The sequence below is a fragment of the Pelophylax lessonae genome (assembly GCF_965119305.1).
Source record: "Pelophylax lessonae genome assembly, chromosome: 5".
Taxonomy (NCBI): domain Eukaryota; kingdom Metazoa; phylum Chordata; class Amphibia; order Anura; family Ranidae; genus Pelophylax; species Pelophylax lessonae.
In genome coordinates this window covers 8,763,393-8,780,223 of record NC_138772.1, presented here as the reverse complement: position 1 = coordinate 8,780,223, position 16,831 = coordinate 8,763,393, and the positions used below count along the sequence as shown (strand labels likewise).

General features: G+C 46.0%; 1 protein-coding gene across 1 annotated transcript in view; it reads right to left on the bottom strand.

The window, feature by feature from the left end:
• The window catches only part of LOC309556402 (NACHT, LRR and PYD domains-containing protein 3-like), a gene marked incomplete at both ends in the record, with an annotated part of 545,473 nt that overhangs the window by 321,691 nt on the left and 206,951 nt on the right, over window positions 1–16,831 (bottom strand). The window contains 2 exons of the mRNA XM_082258866.1: window positions 819–983; window positions 4,125–4,289. Of these exons, the coding sequence (XP_082114992.1) occupies window positions 819–983; window positions 4,125–4,289 (330 nt within the window). The remainder of the gene's footprint in view (window positions 1–818; window positions 984–4,124; window positions 4,290–16,831) is intronic.

Genomic DNA, 16,831 nt, shown 5'->3' with positions numbered 1-16,831 from the left:
TCACTATGCGGAGAGGGAGGTGTCAGAGGCCCGCTGCTCTCTATGGAGGGAATCGGATGAAAAATAGGGTTTTTATCTGTCCGGATTTCACGGACAGGATCAGAATCGGATAGCAGCGGGTGTCAGCGGAGATTTCTCCGCTGACATCTGCTGCCCCATAGGGAAAACTGACAGGTGGATCTGATCGGATCGTTCGTGTGAAAGGGGCCTTAAGGATTGTATTTTAACCGTGTGTATGTGTGGAATTACATTTCTTTGAATGACCATCAACCTATAAAGTCTCACTATTATCTGTCCCCCCCCCCCTCTTTTTGGACAAGTATTGGTTTCTTGCAAGCAATTTAGGGATGTAGTGGTAGAACGCTCATTATACCCTTGGCCTTGTAGTATACCTTGTAAGACTCACCATTCAGTGCAAGTTGGAGCCCATCATAGTGCACTTACATAAACAGAAGCACACAGGGACCCCCGCCTGGTGCTCCCATGGCATTACCCTTCCAGCTTATACTTCATGTAGTACAGGAAGACACTAAGGGGTCAATTTTCTGGTTAGAAATTGATGTCCCTTGTAGGACAGAGAAAGTTAACATATTTCGAACCAGGCAATTGTTGTAGACAGGTGTTCTTTGTGGGGGCATAGTAGAAAAAAAACCATCAGTTTCTTTTGTGTTATTACAGCAGTTACCAGACTAAATGGAGTATCAGATTTTACCAAGCTTTTTCAAGTGTGATAGAGAGAGTTGACCCTTTTTAAAAACACCCTGCAGTTATTTAATAATGTTTTGGATGTTGAAAATGTTTTTATCTGTTCTACTTACACTAATTCCTCTATCCGGCTTGTGGTCAGAGCTGTCATCAGATCCCTGAAATGAGGACCCTCCAGATGGTTCTTAGACAGGTCCAGTTTCCTCAGTGTCCGATTATCTCTTATTCCTGATAGCATTTGGGTGCAGGAACCATTGGTCAGTTTATTATCATGTAAACTATAGAAGAAGAGAAAAAATAATAACAGAACATGATTTTAATGAAATATTCCACTATATTGTATGTTAAGAACGCCATACTGGTATCCTACATTCTTCATGATATTTTACTTGAGTTATTCCAGACTAAAGTTTCTCAACCTTTTTACCTTGGAGGAACCCCTGGAAAAATGTTGAGATTTCGGGGAACCCCTGAAATAAAGCTCAGATCTAAAACTCATGGAACATCGGTGTGTTCAGGGGGCTGGTAATATAACAACAATTCTTTTTAGAAATAGCTTTAAATAATAGAATATATATTAAAACTTACCTATTTTATGTGAAACATGTAGGTCATAAGGTTAAGACCTTATGACACTGTCATAATATATATATACATATCTTTGCAAGAGATCATATTCCCTATAAAGGACTGTTTAGAAGCTTTACCAGCTTTATTATGGACATATTTATAACGACTCTAAATAGTAAAACAATCTTTCAATGTACATATGCTTATTGGATAAAAAAAAAAAAAGACTTTATCCTACAAAATATCCTATTTTTAAAAAAGGTTTCAGAATAGTACTAGTTTGTTTATTTGGAATCATTTTTTTGGAAATGTGTGTGTTACAATGTATCCATACTCAATTAGTAGTTTTAATTGTGCAAATTGTTTTTATGTTTAGAATTAATCGGTATGTCTAAAATTACACCTCTGTGTAGTAATAAATTCCCATTTTAATGTTGCTACACCCAAAGAGTTAAGGCTGCCAAACCCTTAATGTCATTTTATGTTTTTAGGTAAAAATCACATAGTTCAATCTGTGCAGGAAAAGATGAATTTACTATATAAGGATTAGATACTATAAAATGAATTTCCCCTGATAACCTGAATATAGACATTTCTAGTCTTGGAGTGCCACCCGGTGGCCAAGTGAGCTAATGCTTGTATAAACACATAATTGAATAGTAACTTGATCCAAAAATAAGAAATAATGATACACCTTCAGGGCCACATTTCTAGGGTTTTCTGAGTATATTGTCTACACTGAGAAAATAGCAAGTCAGGTAAACAGGAAAGGAACCTCAGACCTCATCATCATCAGGAGGATACATCACACAACACAGATCATACACCCAACATCTACGGCAGAGGCCCATCATCTGACCTACACTTTATTGAAGCCAGGTCACAGATATCCAGCATAGCTAGATGCCATTTTGGGAAGATAACACCACCCACTGCTCAGCAGCCATCTTTTGAGGATCTGGTCTGTAGTCACTTTAAAGCCTACATCCACTTTGGATGGTTTAATATAATTTCCATTTTCTTGTTGATTTAGTCTATTTGCAATATTTCATGTTGGTCAATTTGCTATTCTCTTCTGATCTCTTAACATCTCATAACCAGATTATTATATTTTGCCATATAGCATCATTTTAGAAGGATTCCACCCGGGAATTTGACTGCAGCGGGTTCACGGGTCAAGTTATTCAACTGCAGATTTTTGTCTGCCAAATTTAAAAAACTAGTTATGGGATCTACAAGGGGGAATTCATTGTTTGTCCCAATAATATACTGTATATGTGGTAACAGATAATTATAAAAATTCATTGCAAAATCTTAGTGTCTATGTCAAATCACAATTTCACTGTTATATGGTGTTTGTAAATGAGTTCTGTAAAATAAATATGAATTTATTTTTTCTAGTTCTGCAATCATCCATCCTTACACCAGATCTTATTGTGTTAATCAAAGATTTTCTGCACGGCAAAGAATCTCGAAAATAGTTAATTTGTTTAATTTCTTTTTTTTTTTCATAATATTTTGATTTTGGAGACACTGTTGTTCATCAATCAATTAAACTATCAAAATAGCTGTCTAAACTAATCATTCAGATACTCCCTGACAGAGGAAGCAAGGCACATTATATTTTATATTGGGGGGAAGCATGGCACATTATATGTGGGGGCAGCACAGGGTGCATTACATGGGGGGCACAGGAGGGCACATTTAATGGTGGCAGCAGAGCACATTATATGGGGGCAGCAGGGCATATTACAGTAGCAGTTTCCTATTCATGCCGAGCGGCACAGGGAGGCTGCTGTAAGTACGATTGTGGTATACTATTCCTCGTCTATTCTCTCGTGCATCCCATGTGATGTCACATACAAGCACCTGGGATGGACAGGAGAGGTGGAGGTGGGAATGAACAGCAGACATTTGTTGCTTTCCTGTGCTGCTCTGCATGTGGGCGGAAATGACAGGAGAGAGGGGATATTATCTACCTGTCAGCTACCTGTGATTGATGGATAGATCAGGGCAGAACCCCTGGGGACTGCTTGTGGAACTCTAGGATTCAGCAGTACCACTGTTGAGAAACCCTGTTCCAGACAGTCAGATTCCTAACTAACATAAATATAAAAATGGATTTTAAAGAGGTCAGTGCAACCAAAGTGGCTTCAGTTCAGTTAATCGAGTCACCTCCTGGTTCATCCTGCCAGAGTTCCTGGCTTTGTTTACACCCACCTTGGAGTTTTGGGTATTCCTGCCAATTTCGGGGTGTTCCCACTCTGGCTGTTCCTTTGTTTAAATTATAAAACCAACTTTTTGAGGAAACCAGGAATGTAGACCTAGAAACTCTGGCACAGAAAACATATCACTGGAGTCCATGAGAGTGAAAAGAAAAGCTTGCTGTTTTTTTGTCTCCAGCAACTCACAAAAAATGGAATACAAGCCTTTGGATGGTCTGAACGTATAACAGAATTTTATCAAAACCTATTTGGCTTTGAATAATAAAGTATTTATAATATTATATTTTATAGCAGTCACAGGGGTTAATTTAAAAATCACAATTACTGTATATGCTTTAAAAATGTGCATTGCTTTTCCAGGTCCTGAAAGTCCTAAGTAAGCAGAGCAGAAACTGAAGGAGGAGTAAAAAGAAAAGCTGAAGGAGTAGAAGAAAGAAAAGGCTGGATTCACTAAGCTTTCTCTGCTGGACTACCACAGGTTTCATACTGCTGCCTGCATTTTATAAATGGCCAGTAAAATGCAGGTAACAGTGTGAATAGCTGAGTGGAGTATAATATAGAGTTTTTTCTTGAAAGTGGAGATTCATAATGTAGATTTAAATATTGTGTACTTGTTCTGCTCACTTTAAATCCTCTATCCAGCTTGTGGTCAGAGCTGTCATCAGATCCATGAAATGAGGACCCTCCAGATGGTTCCAGGACAGGTCAAGCTTCCTCAGTGCCCGGTTATTTTTTATTCCTGATGCCAGGTGGGTGCAGGAGTTGTCTGTTAATTTATTATTATAAAAACTATAGAAAATAAAAATAAAAATACAATATTTTTATATAATTATGCCCTTTTTTATTAAATTATTTTATTTTATCTTGCTTAATCCTTAAAAAAAAAAAAAAACAGGTCACCCCATACCCCCAAAGCATAGAGGCACTACTCATTTTATACTTTTTTTTACATTACACGTGAAATATATTTATTGTGCACAAATATGATAAATACAAAATAAGTGTTATTTTGAATGTCATTTAAGTAACCTTGGTGAATTAATGACAACTTTTAAGGGATGTCCCCTAACCCCTTCATGATGAAGGGTAACACAAACCTTAACCTTAACCTCAATTTTTCAGCTTTGACATGCGTTAGTAAAACTGTACATATGATATAATTGTACATTTTTTATTTTTTTATTTTAGCTGAATATTTCTTGCTACTACCATAACCTACCACCAAAGAACAACCCAAAATAAATTCTCCTACTCTTGATGATCACTATATTGTCAAAAGTATTGGGACACCTGGATTTACACTCACATGAACTTTAATGGCATCCCAGTCTTAGTCCGTAGGGTTCAATATTGAGTTGGCCCACCCTTTGCAGCTATAACAGCTTCAACTCTTCTGGGAAGGCCGTCCACAAGGTTTAGGAGTGTGTCTATGGGAATGTTTGACCATTCTTCCAGAAGCGCATTTGTGAGATCAGGCACTGACGTTGAACGAGGGCGATCAAAGGGTTAACTGTGTGCCTAGCCAGTGTTTGCCTGTACTGTGTGCTGCTTTTACTTGGGGGGGATTGAGTGCCCGGCACTGGTCTCTATCTCTCTCCCCCCTCTTTCTCCACTGTGTCTCCCCCCTTTTCCTTCTCTCTCTCCCCTTTTCCCCTTCCTCCCCCCTCTCTTCCTCTCTCTCCTCCCTCTCTCCCCCCTCTCTCATCCCTTCCTCCCCCCTCTCTCTCTCCTCCTTCTCTCCCCCTCCCTCTCTCTCTCCCCCCTCCCTCCCCTATCTCTCTCCTCCCTCTTTCTCCTCCCCTCTCTCCCCCTCCCCTCCCTCCCCCCCTCTTTTTCTCCCCCTCCCTCTCATCCCACCCTTTCTCTCTCCTCCCTCTCTTCACTCTCCCTATCTCCTCCCTTCCCATCTCTCTTCTCCCTCTCTTTCCTATCTCTCCCCCCTCTCTTTCTCCTTCCTCTTTCCCCCTCTCTTATCCCTCTCCCCCTCCCTCTCGCTCTTCTGCCTCTTTCCCCCCTCCCCACTCCCTATCTCTCCTCCCTCTCTCCCCCTCTCATCCCCCCCTCCCTCCTCCCTATCTCTCCTTCCTCTTTCCCCCCTCTCCCCATCTCTCTCCCCTCTCTCCTCCTCCCTCTCCCCTCCCTTTCTCCCCCCCCCTCCCCCTCTCCTCCCTCTCCACTCTCCCTATCTCCTCCCTCTCTGTCTCTCTCTCTCCTCCCTCTCAACTCTCCCTATCTCCTCCCTTCCTGTCTCTCTCTTCCCTCCCCCTCTCCTCCCTCTTCCCCCCTCTCTCTCTCATTCCTCTATCCCCCTCCCTCCTCCCTATCTCTCCTCCCTCTCTCCTCCTCTCCCTTCCCCCTATCTCTCCTCCCTGTTTTCCCCTCTCTCATCCCTCTCTCCCCCTCCCTCCTCCCTATCTCCCCCTCTCTCTCCCCCCTATCTCTCCTCCCTCTCTCCCCCCCTCTCTCTCTCTCATCCCTCTCTCCTCCTCCCTCTCCCCTCCCTCTCTTCCCCCTCTCCCTCTTCCCCCTCTCGCTCTCCTCCCTCTCCACTCTCCCTATCTCCTCTCTCCCTGTGTTGTCTCTCTTCCCTCCCCCCTGTCTCCCCCCTCCCTCTCTCTCATCCCTCTATCCCCCTCCCTCCTCCTCTCGCTCTTCTCCCTCTTTCCCTCTCTCCCCCCTCTCTCTCTCCCCCTCCCTCCTCTTTCCTCTCCCCTCCTCCCCCTCTCTCTTCTCCCACTCTCCTTCCTCCCCCCTCTCTCCCCTCTCCCTCCCTCCGACCTCTTTTCCTCCCTCTCTCCCCCATCTCTCCTTTCTGTCTCCCCCTCTATCTCCCCTCTCCTCCCTCTCTTTCCTCCATCTCTCCCTCTCCCCTTTCTCCCTGTTTCTTTCCCCTCTCCCTCTCACCTTAGTCCCTGTCTCTCTCTCTCCCCTCCATCCCCCTCTCTCTCCTCCCCGTCTCCCCCCCCCCTCTCTCTCTCCCCCCCTTCATTGAGATCCATGGCTCTCCATGGATCTCTATGAATTACTCTGATGCACTTTTATATATTTAAAACTAGCACTGCATTTTTTCTCTGAATATATATTGATGTAAAACAATGACTAGCTGAGCTCACCCAGGACACAGAAAGAGCCTGGGGAAAGAGTACTGTCGCTTCCAGGAAGTTTAAATGAAATTCTGGACTCCCCTGGACTTGACTGTTGTATTTATCTGTTTTTATCATCTGTTATACATCTTTAAATTCCGTTTATTATTATACTACTGTAGCACCCTACAAAGTAGGTGCTAGGTAAAGTATAGTAGGCCTTGACTGCTTATCAGCAGGGCCATGATTTTCAGCTAGGTTGTCATGGTTCCCAGGTGTGGCTGTTGAGACTGGGGAGTCTCCCCACTGTACTCAACTCAATGAGGGCTCTCATTGGGCAGTGGAGGAAACCCGGCCAATGGCTCACCCAGGCTTGTATCTACCCCAGAAAGGCAGATTCTACCGCACAGCATTCTGGGAGTGGATATAGGTTGGGGGGGGGGAGGCACATGACGCCACATCTTTGGCGGGAAGCAGAGTCCCAGGAGGGAGGGTACAGCTGTCTCTCCTCCTGTCAAGAGGAATCGGGTGTCCCAGGCGGCTTGCCTGAGGGGACAGAGGGCTGAGCTGAGCTGCAGAGAGGATCTGGTGTGCCGAGGACAAGCGGAGCTGAGAGGTCGAGTTTCAGGAAAGCATTCCCAGTCATGAGTACTGCAAACTGCCCCTGGGGGTCTGCCTAGTGAGAGGGGACCACTCTGGAGAAGGTCAGAGGGATCCAGGAGGTAGCTAACCGGTGCAGAAGCCAAGTAAAGGGGGTGCCAGTGTTGACCCTGAAGAGCAAAGGGGATGCCAGTGGTTGGGCCCTGAAGTATTCAGTGCAGAGTGTACAGTGTTAAGAGTTGCAGCAGCATTACAAGAGGCTACCTCAGTCAGGAAGGACTGGAGGGAGCAGCGTCAAAGACTTTTGAGCTAATCAGAGAGTCAGAAGTTAGTCTTCAGTACAGTCAAGGACTTTTGAGCTAACCAGAGTGTCAGAAGTCAGTTTTCAATAGGGTACAGCAAGTCAGTGATTTCAAGCGCCAGCAAGCGTTGGCATCCAGCTGGCGTCAAGTCAGCGCTGAAAGGCATTTTTCTCAAGTGTCCCAATTTGTACCTAGTTGAGCCAGAGGAGTATCCCACTCATTCCATTCTCCCATCCCCATATAAAATAAACAAAACAAACCAAAGATGCCTGACTGTTCTTTGACTCAGATCTCACACTTGGGCAATCTGCTTAAATGTGCTGTTGGTGTTACTGGTGACCATGGCAGACCCACATCAGGCCCAATGCCTGGAAATATTGCTACACTACTTTTGAGTTGTTTGAATTATTGCACCAAATCAACATATCCTAAAGGTTTAAACACAGGAACCTAGAAGTAATAAAGTTGAACCCTTTATTACATCTTATCTTCAGGTCTCCGAGAGGCTGAATCATCTTCAGGGGCCTCCACAACTGGGCTTTGCTGCAACATTCACCTGGAGTTATCTCTCTTAATTCCACCAGGACTCCTATCAGGCCAATTCCTGATAATACCTGATTGTACATTGGATGTATGTAATGGTATTAATCTCGTCCTATTTAACACTTGTATAATTTCTATACTGGTGTACATCTATGGTTAATGTTATTTGCTGATTGCAGTCACATCTCCCATCTTTTTGAGATTGGAATGAGGGACACCTATTAGTAAAAGTATGTAGGCATAGGACACACCCCCTGCCACAAAGAATACAAACAATGGTAGGTAAACCCACAAGTGCTTTTTTATCACTACTATTCCTTTATAGTGGATTTTAAAATTTACAAATGCAGAAATTTAGAAATTGGATGAAAGGTTTAGCACTGGGAAACACTTTATGATAGATAAAAAGTGCATTTTATATACAATTATGTAGATCAGACCAACATGAGGGACCAATGAAGAGGGAAGGGGAACAGAGGGACTTCCAAGTCAGGGACAGTCCCTTCAAATCAGGGACAGTTGGGAGCTATATGTGCAGTAGCTCTTCTATTCCCAATTACTTTGATAAGATTACTGATTAATTTCCCAGGAAGGGAAGCCCTGTCCTGGGTGGTGGCAATGCCAACTTTTATATCAACCCCACTCTTCCAATTAGTGAAGGTCCTGGTTCTCTTATTTATCTACTGTGTGAGACTCGCATCAAGTGTAGAGCGTTTAAAGGACACCGCCACTCGCATTTTCTTTCTTTTCTTTTTATTTATAGAAAGTTCATCAAGCAGAAAAAATAATAGAATTTTTGTAAGAACTTACTCTGACCGTCGCAGCCCACTCATACAGTCTTCACTTATGGGTATTGGTCTTATCCACAGGAGTAAGCTAGGAAGAAGATTTTGTTAGAAACATTCACAAAACTTTGCATAGACACACCTACAGGGGGCTGTCCCTCTGGTCCAATACCCCCGGCTAGCCTCATTCCCAATTCAGTTTGGTAGCAAGCAGTAGATAGTCCATGAACCCCAAAAAGAGGGGCGGGGGGGTGGCGACTGTCAGAGGACTCAGAGAAAATAATTTTACGGTAAGTTCTTACAAAAATTCTATTTTCTCTTACGTCCTCTGACAGTCGCCACCCACTCATACAGTCTTCACTTATGGGACGTCCCAAAGCAGTGTAGACATGAGGGGTGGGAAACGCAACCGTCTCAAAAGCAACGCGGCACCCAAGGTCAGATAAAAGAACCATATCTGAACCAGAAAGGTAACCCACTGGGTAACAGGAAGGCGAACAAACCCAGGAAGGCAAATTAACCAAAGGGGAAAAAACCCCAACAGGAGGGGACAGGCTAAAACGCCATGTCTCCCCCAAAGTACTGCCGCATTCAGAACTGTGCGGCCAAAGGAGGCATCTGCCGATGCCCAAACATCAAGTTTGCAAATATATGCAAAATTTGGAAAGGTGACCACGGACGACCAGGTCGCCACTTAGCATACTCGGGACACCGACGCCTGATGGCGAAAGGCCCCAAAATGCACCCACCGCCCGGGAAAGTGCGCCGTGACAGAGAAGGGCGGAACCCGTTCCATAAGCGAATAAGCCTGAACAACCATCCGTCTGAACCATTCAAAAATGGTCATTGCAGACGCAGCCACACCCTACTGAGGTCCCTCAGGAAGGACAAAAAGAGAATCAGACTTTTGGGAAGGATTCAGCAGACGACAGGTAACCCTGAACGCCCGGACTACATCCAAGGAAGGCAAGGAGACTCCGTAGGATGTTTAGGATTCACACACAGCATCTATACGGGGATCCCCATCGCGCACACAGCATCTGAAACACCTCCGGGTGCAGGGACCATTCCCCCTGGTCCAGGGTCTGGCGACTCAAATAGTCAGCCTGACAGTTCTCCACACCCGGAATGTGAACTGCCGAAATTGCCGGGACCTGCTTCTCGGCCCAAGACAGAACTTTGGTCACTACCTGGGCCGCCCGGACACTCCTGGTGCCCCCTTGGTGGTTGATGTAAGCCACCGCAGTTGCATTGTCCGTCTGCACACGCACAAGGCGGCCCCCGAAGATGATCCGACCAATGGAGCAAACAGTCTGATCGCCCGCAGTTCCAAGACATTTATCGGTAGGGAGGATTCCTCCTCCCACCAAGTGCCCTGGGCAGACAAATTGCCCAGAACGCCACCCCAGCCTGACAGGCTGGCGTCCGTGGTGAGCACCGTCCAGAACAACGGCCGGAAGGATTCCCCTTCCGTCAGAGCCGGAGACTGGAGCCACCACAGAAGGTCCGCTCTGACCTGGTGACTCAAAGATATCCTCCTTTCCATGGACTGAGAATGCCTGGCTAGGATCTCCGCTTGCAGAGATCGCGTGTGGAACTGTGCAAACGGTATCGCCTCGAAGGCTGACACCATCAATCCTAGGGACTGCATGCAGGTCCTGAGTGATGAGGATACGTTGTCCCTGAGGGACCTCACCTCGATCTGCAGAGTCCGGAGTTTGTTCTCCAGCAGGAAAACTTTCGCATGGGCAGAGTCCAGGACCATTCCCAGGTAAGGGAGACAAACAGAAGGGGACAATGTCAACTTCTGAAAGTTGATGGTCCACCCGAACTCCTGGAGTGTCTGAACTGTGGTTGACAGATCGCGCAACAGATTTGGATTGGAACTCGACCTTAACAGGAGATCATCCAGATATCCAAGGATTGCGATCCCCTGCGCCCGCAACAGGGCCAGAACAGGAGCCAAAAACGTTGGTAAACACCCTAGGAGCCGAAGCGAGACCGAAAGGTAATGCCACAAACTGATAGTGCTCCTCCGCGAGTGCGAATCGGAGGTACCTCTGATGACCCTCGAATATAGGGATGTGTAGATACGCATCCATGAGGTCAATTGAAGCCAGGAAATCTCCTGGGCTCAGAGAGGCCACCACCGATCAGAGGGATTCCATACGGAATTTTTGAACCCGCACAAAGAAGTTTCGAAACTGTAAGTCCAGAATCGGACGCACCTTGCCCCCCTTCCGGGGGCACCGTAAACATATTAGAGTAAAAAAATCCCCGAAATCTGTCCCGATGTGGCACCGGGACGATCACCCCCTGGGCGAGGAGATCCTGAACCGCCCGTTGAAGATCGTGAAAACGATCGGGGGTCAAATGAAGATTCGAGGGAAAGAATCTGTCTGCTGGGCGTGATCGGAATGCGATCTTGTACCCCGACCGAATGAGTTCCTGAAACACCTGTCCTGAATCCGGGTCAGCCAAGGTTCGGGAAAAAAGCGCAGGCGTCCCCCCACCCCTGAACGGGTGAGGGCGTCCCTTCAGGTCGAGGTGGACTGGGCCGCCGTGCCAGTGTGGACAGCTATTGACTTGCTCGCCCAAGGCTTCTTCTGGCCACCAGAGGCCCTTAAGGATTTGCCCTTGTCTTGTGCCTTAAAGGCACAAAAAGACCCCTGGTTAGGTTTAAAGGAAGGGCCCCGCTTACCGTGGAAAAACTTACCCTTGGACACATGGGGCAGCAGAGTGCTTTTACCCCCAGTGACCCCCTTAACCAACTCGTCCAGGGAGTCCCCAAAAAGACGATTCCCTGCATAAGAGATGTCAGACACCGTCTTCCTTGAAGTCTGGTCGGCCAACCGGCTCTACAGCCACCCAAGGCGACGGATTATCACTGCGACAGCAGATAAGCGTGAGACTAAAGGGGCCTCATCCAAGGCCGCATCATACAGGTATAAAACAGCCTGAATAATTTGGTCCACCGTCTCGTCTCCAAAGTAGCAGGAGGGGCGGAATTAGCCACAAGGGTGCATCTGAGCACCTTAGTCCACTCCACCAAGCCTGAGAGACCATTACTGAGACGAACATGGGCTTCATCAAGGAACCTGCCACCATATAGGAGTGGCGGGTAAGAGATTCCACCCACCTATCCACCGGGTCTCTAAGCACCGGATAAGCCTCCGTGGGCATCAGAGTGGCCTTGTGTAATCTGGATACTGTGTAGTCCACCTTAGGGGCCACAGCCCAGCGCAAATCCGTTGGAGACGCAAAGGGATAACGGTACTAAAACCGCTTAGGTACCACAAAATTGAGCTTGAAATTGCGCCATTGTTCGTTCACCGGTTCGTGAAACTCAGCGGGACAGGGAAATACCTGAGCCGCTTACTGGGTTCTGCGGGTCCCAAAGGAAGACCGTTTACCCGGCGGGTGGGGCTCATCCTCTAAATGTAGCGTATCTTTAATAGAACCAATGAGCGCAGACATTGCAGTGCTTTTACTGGCTGACCCAGAGGGGGAGACCTCCCCCTCTTCCTCCTACCCCCCGACTGAGAGGACTGAGACCCCTCAGGGGGGTCACTGTCCATGGCAACCATATCTAGCTCTGAATCAGAAGATTAAGAAAAAACCTGGGCCTTTTGCTAGAAGCCCTCGCAGACATCAACAGGATCACTTAAGAAGCTAAAGTCGCAAGTGCAGCAGTAAGGGAGCCTATCCCAGAGGATTCAGGCGTATCTGAACCCTCCACCAGCGCTGGGGGGAATTTGCTGTCCTGGGACTCCATAAACACACTTAAAAATTTTATGGCGCTGGCACTTTAAATCAGCGACAGCGGCAGATTCCACCACAATGCACAGCAATGAGGACTAGCCAGCGTTGCTAAATACTGACAAAAAACAGCATAAAACAGCATAAAAGCCCCCCAGAAGTGCATCTGTACAGTACCACGCTTGTAGCTCGATCCAGCTGCCTGGAAAAAGGGAATGATGTCACGCCGCTAGAGGCCAAAGTAGGACTAAGCCAAGGAAAAATGGTTGCCAATGTAAATCTATGGGGAGGGTCCGGGAAAATGGCCACCGAGCACATGAACAAATACATTGCCCACACTAAAGATGGCGCCCGAAAGGGCGCGAATACACTACAGAGAAAATGGCTGTTGATGCCCACACGTGAAGCCAAAACAGCCTGCCTACACCCAAAATGGCGGTCCCGTGATTTTTACACCGCGGCGGCCCCCACAACCATGCCTGCACCCACAAACGTCACACAAACATTACCGAGGGGCTCAGGGACCCCCACAGCGCGGCATGACCACAAATAGCGCCCCCGCAGGGACCGTGAGGGACATGCGGGGACCACACAGACAGACATGAGGGGGATAACACAGACTCCAAAACAGACTGCCATCCCCATGACAGAGGCCCCACATACACCCCCGGACATACAATGCCATAGACAGAGGGGGTAGCATGGTACTCACCAATCCAGCGAAAGCGTGGGTGCCTCTCTGCGAAAGGAAGCCTCCCACCCGGGTGGGGGTGCCGTCAGCCAAACAGGATTCTAGCAACACGTGGTGTACCGCAGTTGAGACATCCTAGCGAAGTGGCCACTTCGCTGGCTTTGTCCCTGAGGACAGGGACAGGTCATTTGCGAGGCCAGGGCGTACGCATAGCCTGCTAAACACTTGATGGCGGGCTGGGATTCCGTAAGGCTCTAGGATAACCAGTCCGATTCCCAGCTCCGCAAACGCCGTAGTCTTCTGAAGCCTGACTAACTAAGCGCAGGAACAAATAAAAAGCTATCAGTGTAAAGAAAAAACACTTAGCAGAAATAAAAAATCAAGAAAACAGAGAAAAGGCTGAGACTGTAGCCCCAGCCAAGGGAAGACTGCCTACTCCTGACTAGGCAAAAGACAAACTGAATTGGGAATGAGGCTAGCCGGGGGTATTGGACCAGAGGGACAGCCCCCTGTAGGTGTGTCTATGCAAAGTTTTGTGAATGTTTCTAACAAAATCTTCTGCCTAGCTTACTCCTGTGGATAAGACCAATACCCATAAGTGAAGACTGTATGAGTGGGCGGCAACTGTCAGAGGACGTAAGAGAAAACAGGATTTCCCTCGCAGGGGTTTCATCATTTCAGTCGTAAGCAAAATAACTGATCATTCAGCCCCTCTGGCTTGAACTTGCAGCCCACCTGGCTTGTACTTGCAGCGCTGCTGCTCTGGCCTCAAACTCCAGACCCTTGTCTGTCTCCCACAGACTTCGCTCACCCAACAGGGTGCACACGGATAGCAGCCTCGTGCTGCACTGACTCCCACGTGACTCCTGGGCCAGACCTCCTGTCTGCCGGGGTGGAGCCCAGAACCCGGGTCCTGTCTCTACGAAAAGGCCCAGACCCACCTGCACAATCAGTGTGCTGGCTGTTCCCAAGACCTGGTCCCAGGATTGGAGATTTCATCCCACCCGGATCTCTTTGAAATCTAAAGGTTCCAAACTGGACTTTTTAAAACCCAGAGGAAAATTGTAATATTTTTGTATGTAATTTTTTCCTTCTTTTTTCTTTATTATTTTATCCTTGTACTTATTTCCTCGCATTGTTCCTTAGGGATATTAAATGGAAAATAATAAATAAATAAGTGGCCTTCTGTGTACTGAGCTAATAATTCATACTCCTAGAGAGATTGTTGCATTATATTACCAGTGTGCTTGGTTGTAAATTCACTGTTATTATGGATGAAATTGCATTGTATGGCTGCTGATTGCATACAGATTAGTGTGAGTGTGTGGAAGCTATCGCATCTGCCAGACAATCATCTGTGTGTGCAGTGCCGGGACAAGGTCATCAGGTGACCAGGGCGAAGATGGCAAACTGCGCCCCACCAACACCACAGTGTTAAAGAGTCAATGTCATTTCAAAACAAGTAAATACTTAAAACAAATTAAATTAGGTTTAATTCAATGGAAACTGAGTTTTAATTATATGTATTTTTATTAGAGGCACTTAGAGTGCTTTGAAAAAATAATGCAGCAAATGTTGGGGGGGGGGGCTTATTAACCACTTGAGCTCTGAAAGATTTTACCCCCTTCCTGACCAGTCCATTCTTTGCTAATTAGAACTGCGTTACTTTAACTGGTATTTGCGCGGTCATGCAACGCTGTACCCAAACAAATAAAACTTTCTTTTGGTGGTATTTGCACACCACTGTTTATTTGTTTTTTTTAAGCTTTTATTGTATGAACAAAAAACCTAAAATTTTGAAAAAAAAAAATGTTTTACTTTCTGCTATAAAACATCCAATAAGAAAAAATGTTTTTCTGCTGTCTTTGGTAAAAAAAAAAAAAGCATATATCAATTGGTTTGTGTGAACACTATAGTGCCTACAAACGATGGGATGTATACAGGATTTTCTTTTACTTATACTAGTAATGTCAGAGATTAGCAACCTATAGTGGGACTGTGATAGTACCACCAACTTACACTTTGTGGGAACTGACTAACTGCCACTGACATCACCAGCGACACTAATACAGTGATCAGTGATAATATTATACATATAATATATATATTATACATGTCACTGTACTAATGACACTGGCTGGGAAGGGGTTAACATCTAGGGGCAATCAAGGGGTTATGGGTAGGAGGAGGAGAGCCACTCAGGTGAGAAAAATTGCTCCGGTGCAGGTCGAATCCGTCATCTAAACTATCAACTATCAACGTCAACTATTCAAAGAAACAGTGACCGCACTCAGGAGAAGTTGAAGGATGAAGTGTTTATTCCCCCGTAGAATATAATCCATACAATGCTTCACATAGACACAGGACAGGTAAACGTGTTTCACGATTCTAAGATCGCTTAATCATTACCAATCAAGGGGTTAATTGTGTGCCTAACAATGTGTGCTGCTTTTTACTACTGATCAATTTGTTTATTTTCCTTGCTTTGCAATTATTCCCTCTGTAAAGAGCCCTGTATTGATTACCAACACACAATCTATCCTACCCACACCTAACAACCATACCTCCATGTCTCCATCCATCCCCCACGGTTATTGCCTTTTGTTTCACTTGACTCTCCCTTCTAGATTGTAAGCTCTAAGGAGCAGGGCCCTCCAATTCCTCCTGTATTGAATTGTACTGTAACTGTATTGTCTTCCCTCACATTGTTATGCGCTGTGCAAACTGTTGGCGCTATATAAATCCTGTATAATAATAATAATAATAATAATAATAATAATCTCAGAAGTGTATGAGAATCAAAAAGCTGCTTCTCAACCCAAAGGGCCCTTCCACACTGATGTGCTATTGATGTGCTTTTGATGGCTTCCCATTGACTTACAATAGAAAGTGCACCAAAGATGCAGCATGCAAGACTTTTTAAAATGCAGCACACTTTTGCAGTGTGAATAATTACATATTATTTAAAGGGATACATTTTCTCTCCTGCTTTTTAAAACACAAAAAGTGCATCAAAAATGTATCAGTGTGAAAGGCCTCTAAAGCCCCGTACACACGTACCGATCGTCGGCCGACAGATCAGCCGTCTTTTGCCCAGGGCTGTCGGTGTCTGTTGAAAAGTGCAAAAGACTGCACAAGAATTTTGTCTGCCGACTACAGCCGACTGCAGAAGTGATGTCATGTAATGGTTAACTTTCCCTGTGTTTTTCTTTTCTGAGCATGCCCAGTCTTGCAAATCTGCGGTCTGTCGGCCGAATTCTGTACTGACTGGCGAACAATCGGCCGCTCTGGTGTCGGCATACAAAAATTTTAATGCTTGCATGACAGATTCTTTTCGGCCGAACGTGCGCTGTCGGCTGTCGGAGGCATCATACTAACAAGCCTACAATCGGCAGATCGGTACGTGTGTACGGGCCTTTAGAGTATGCAAGATTTGTATCTGCCTGTATGTCTCCAGCTAGTTAGATTTGGCTGAGTCGTCCTCCAAAGGCAGTCAGTGGTATTGCAGGCTGTGATGACATTACTTTTAGGCTGGGTTCACACTGGATTGCAGAGCAGCTTGCAGCAG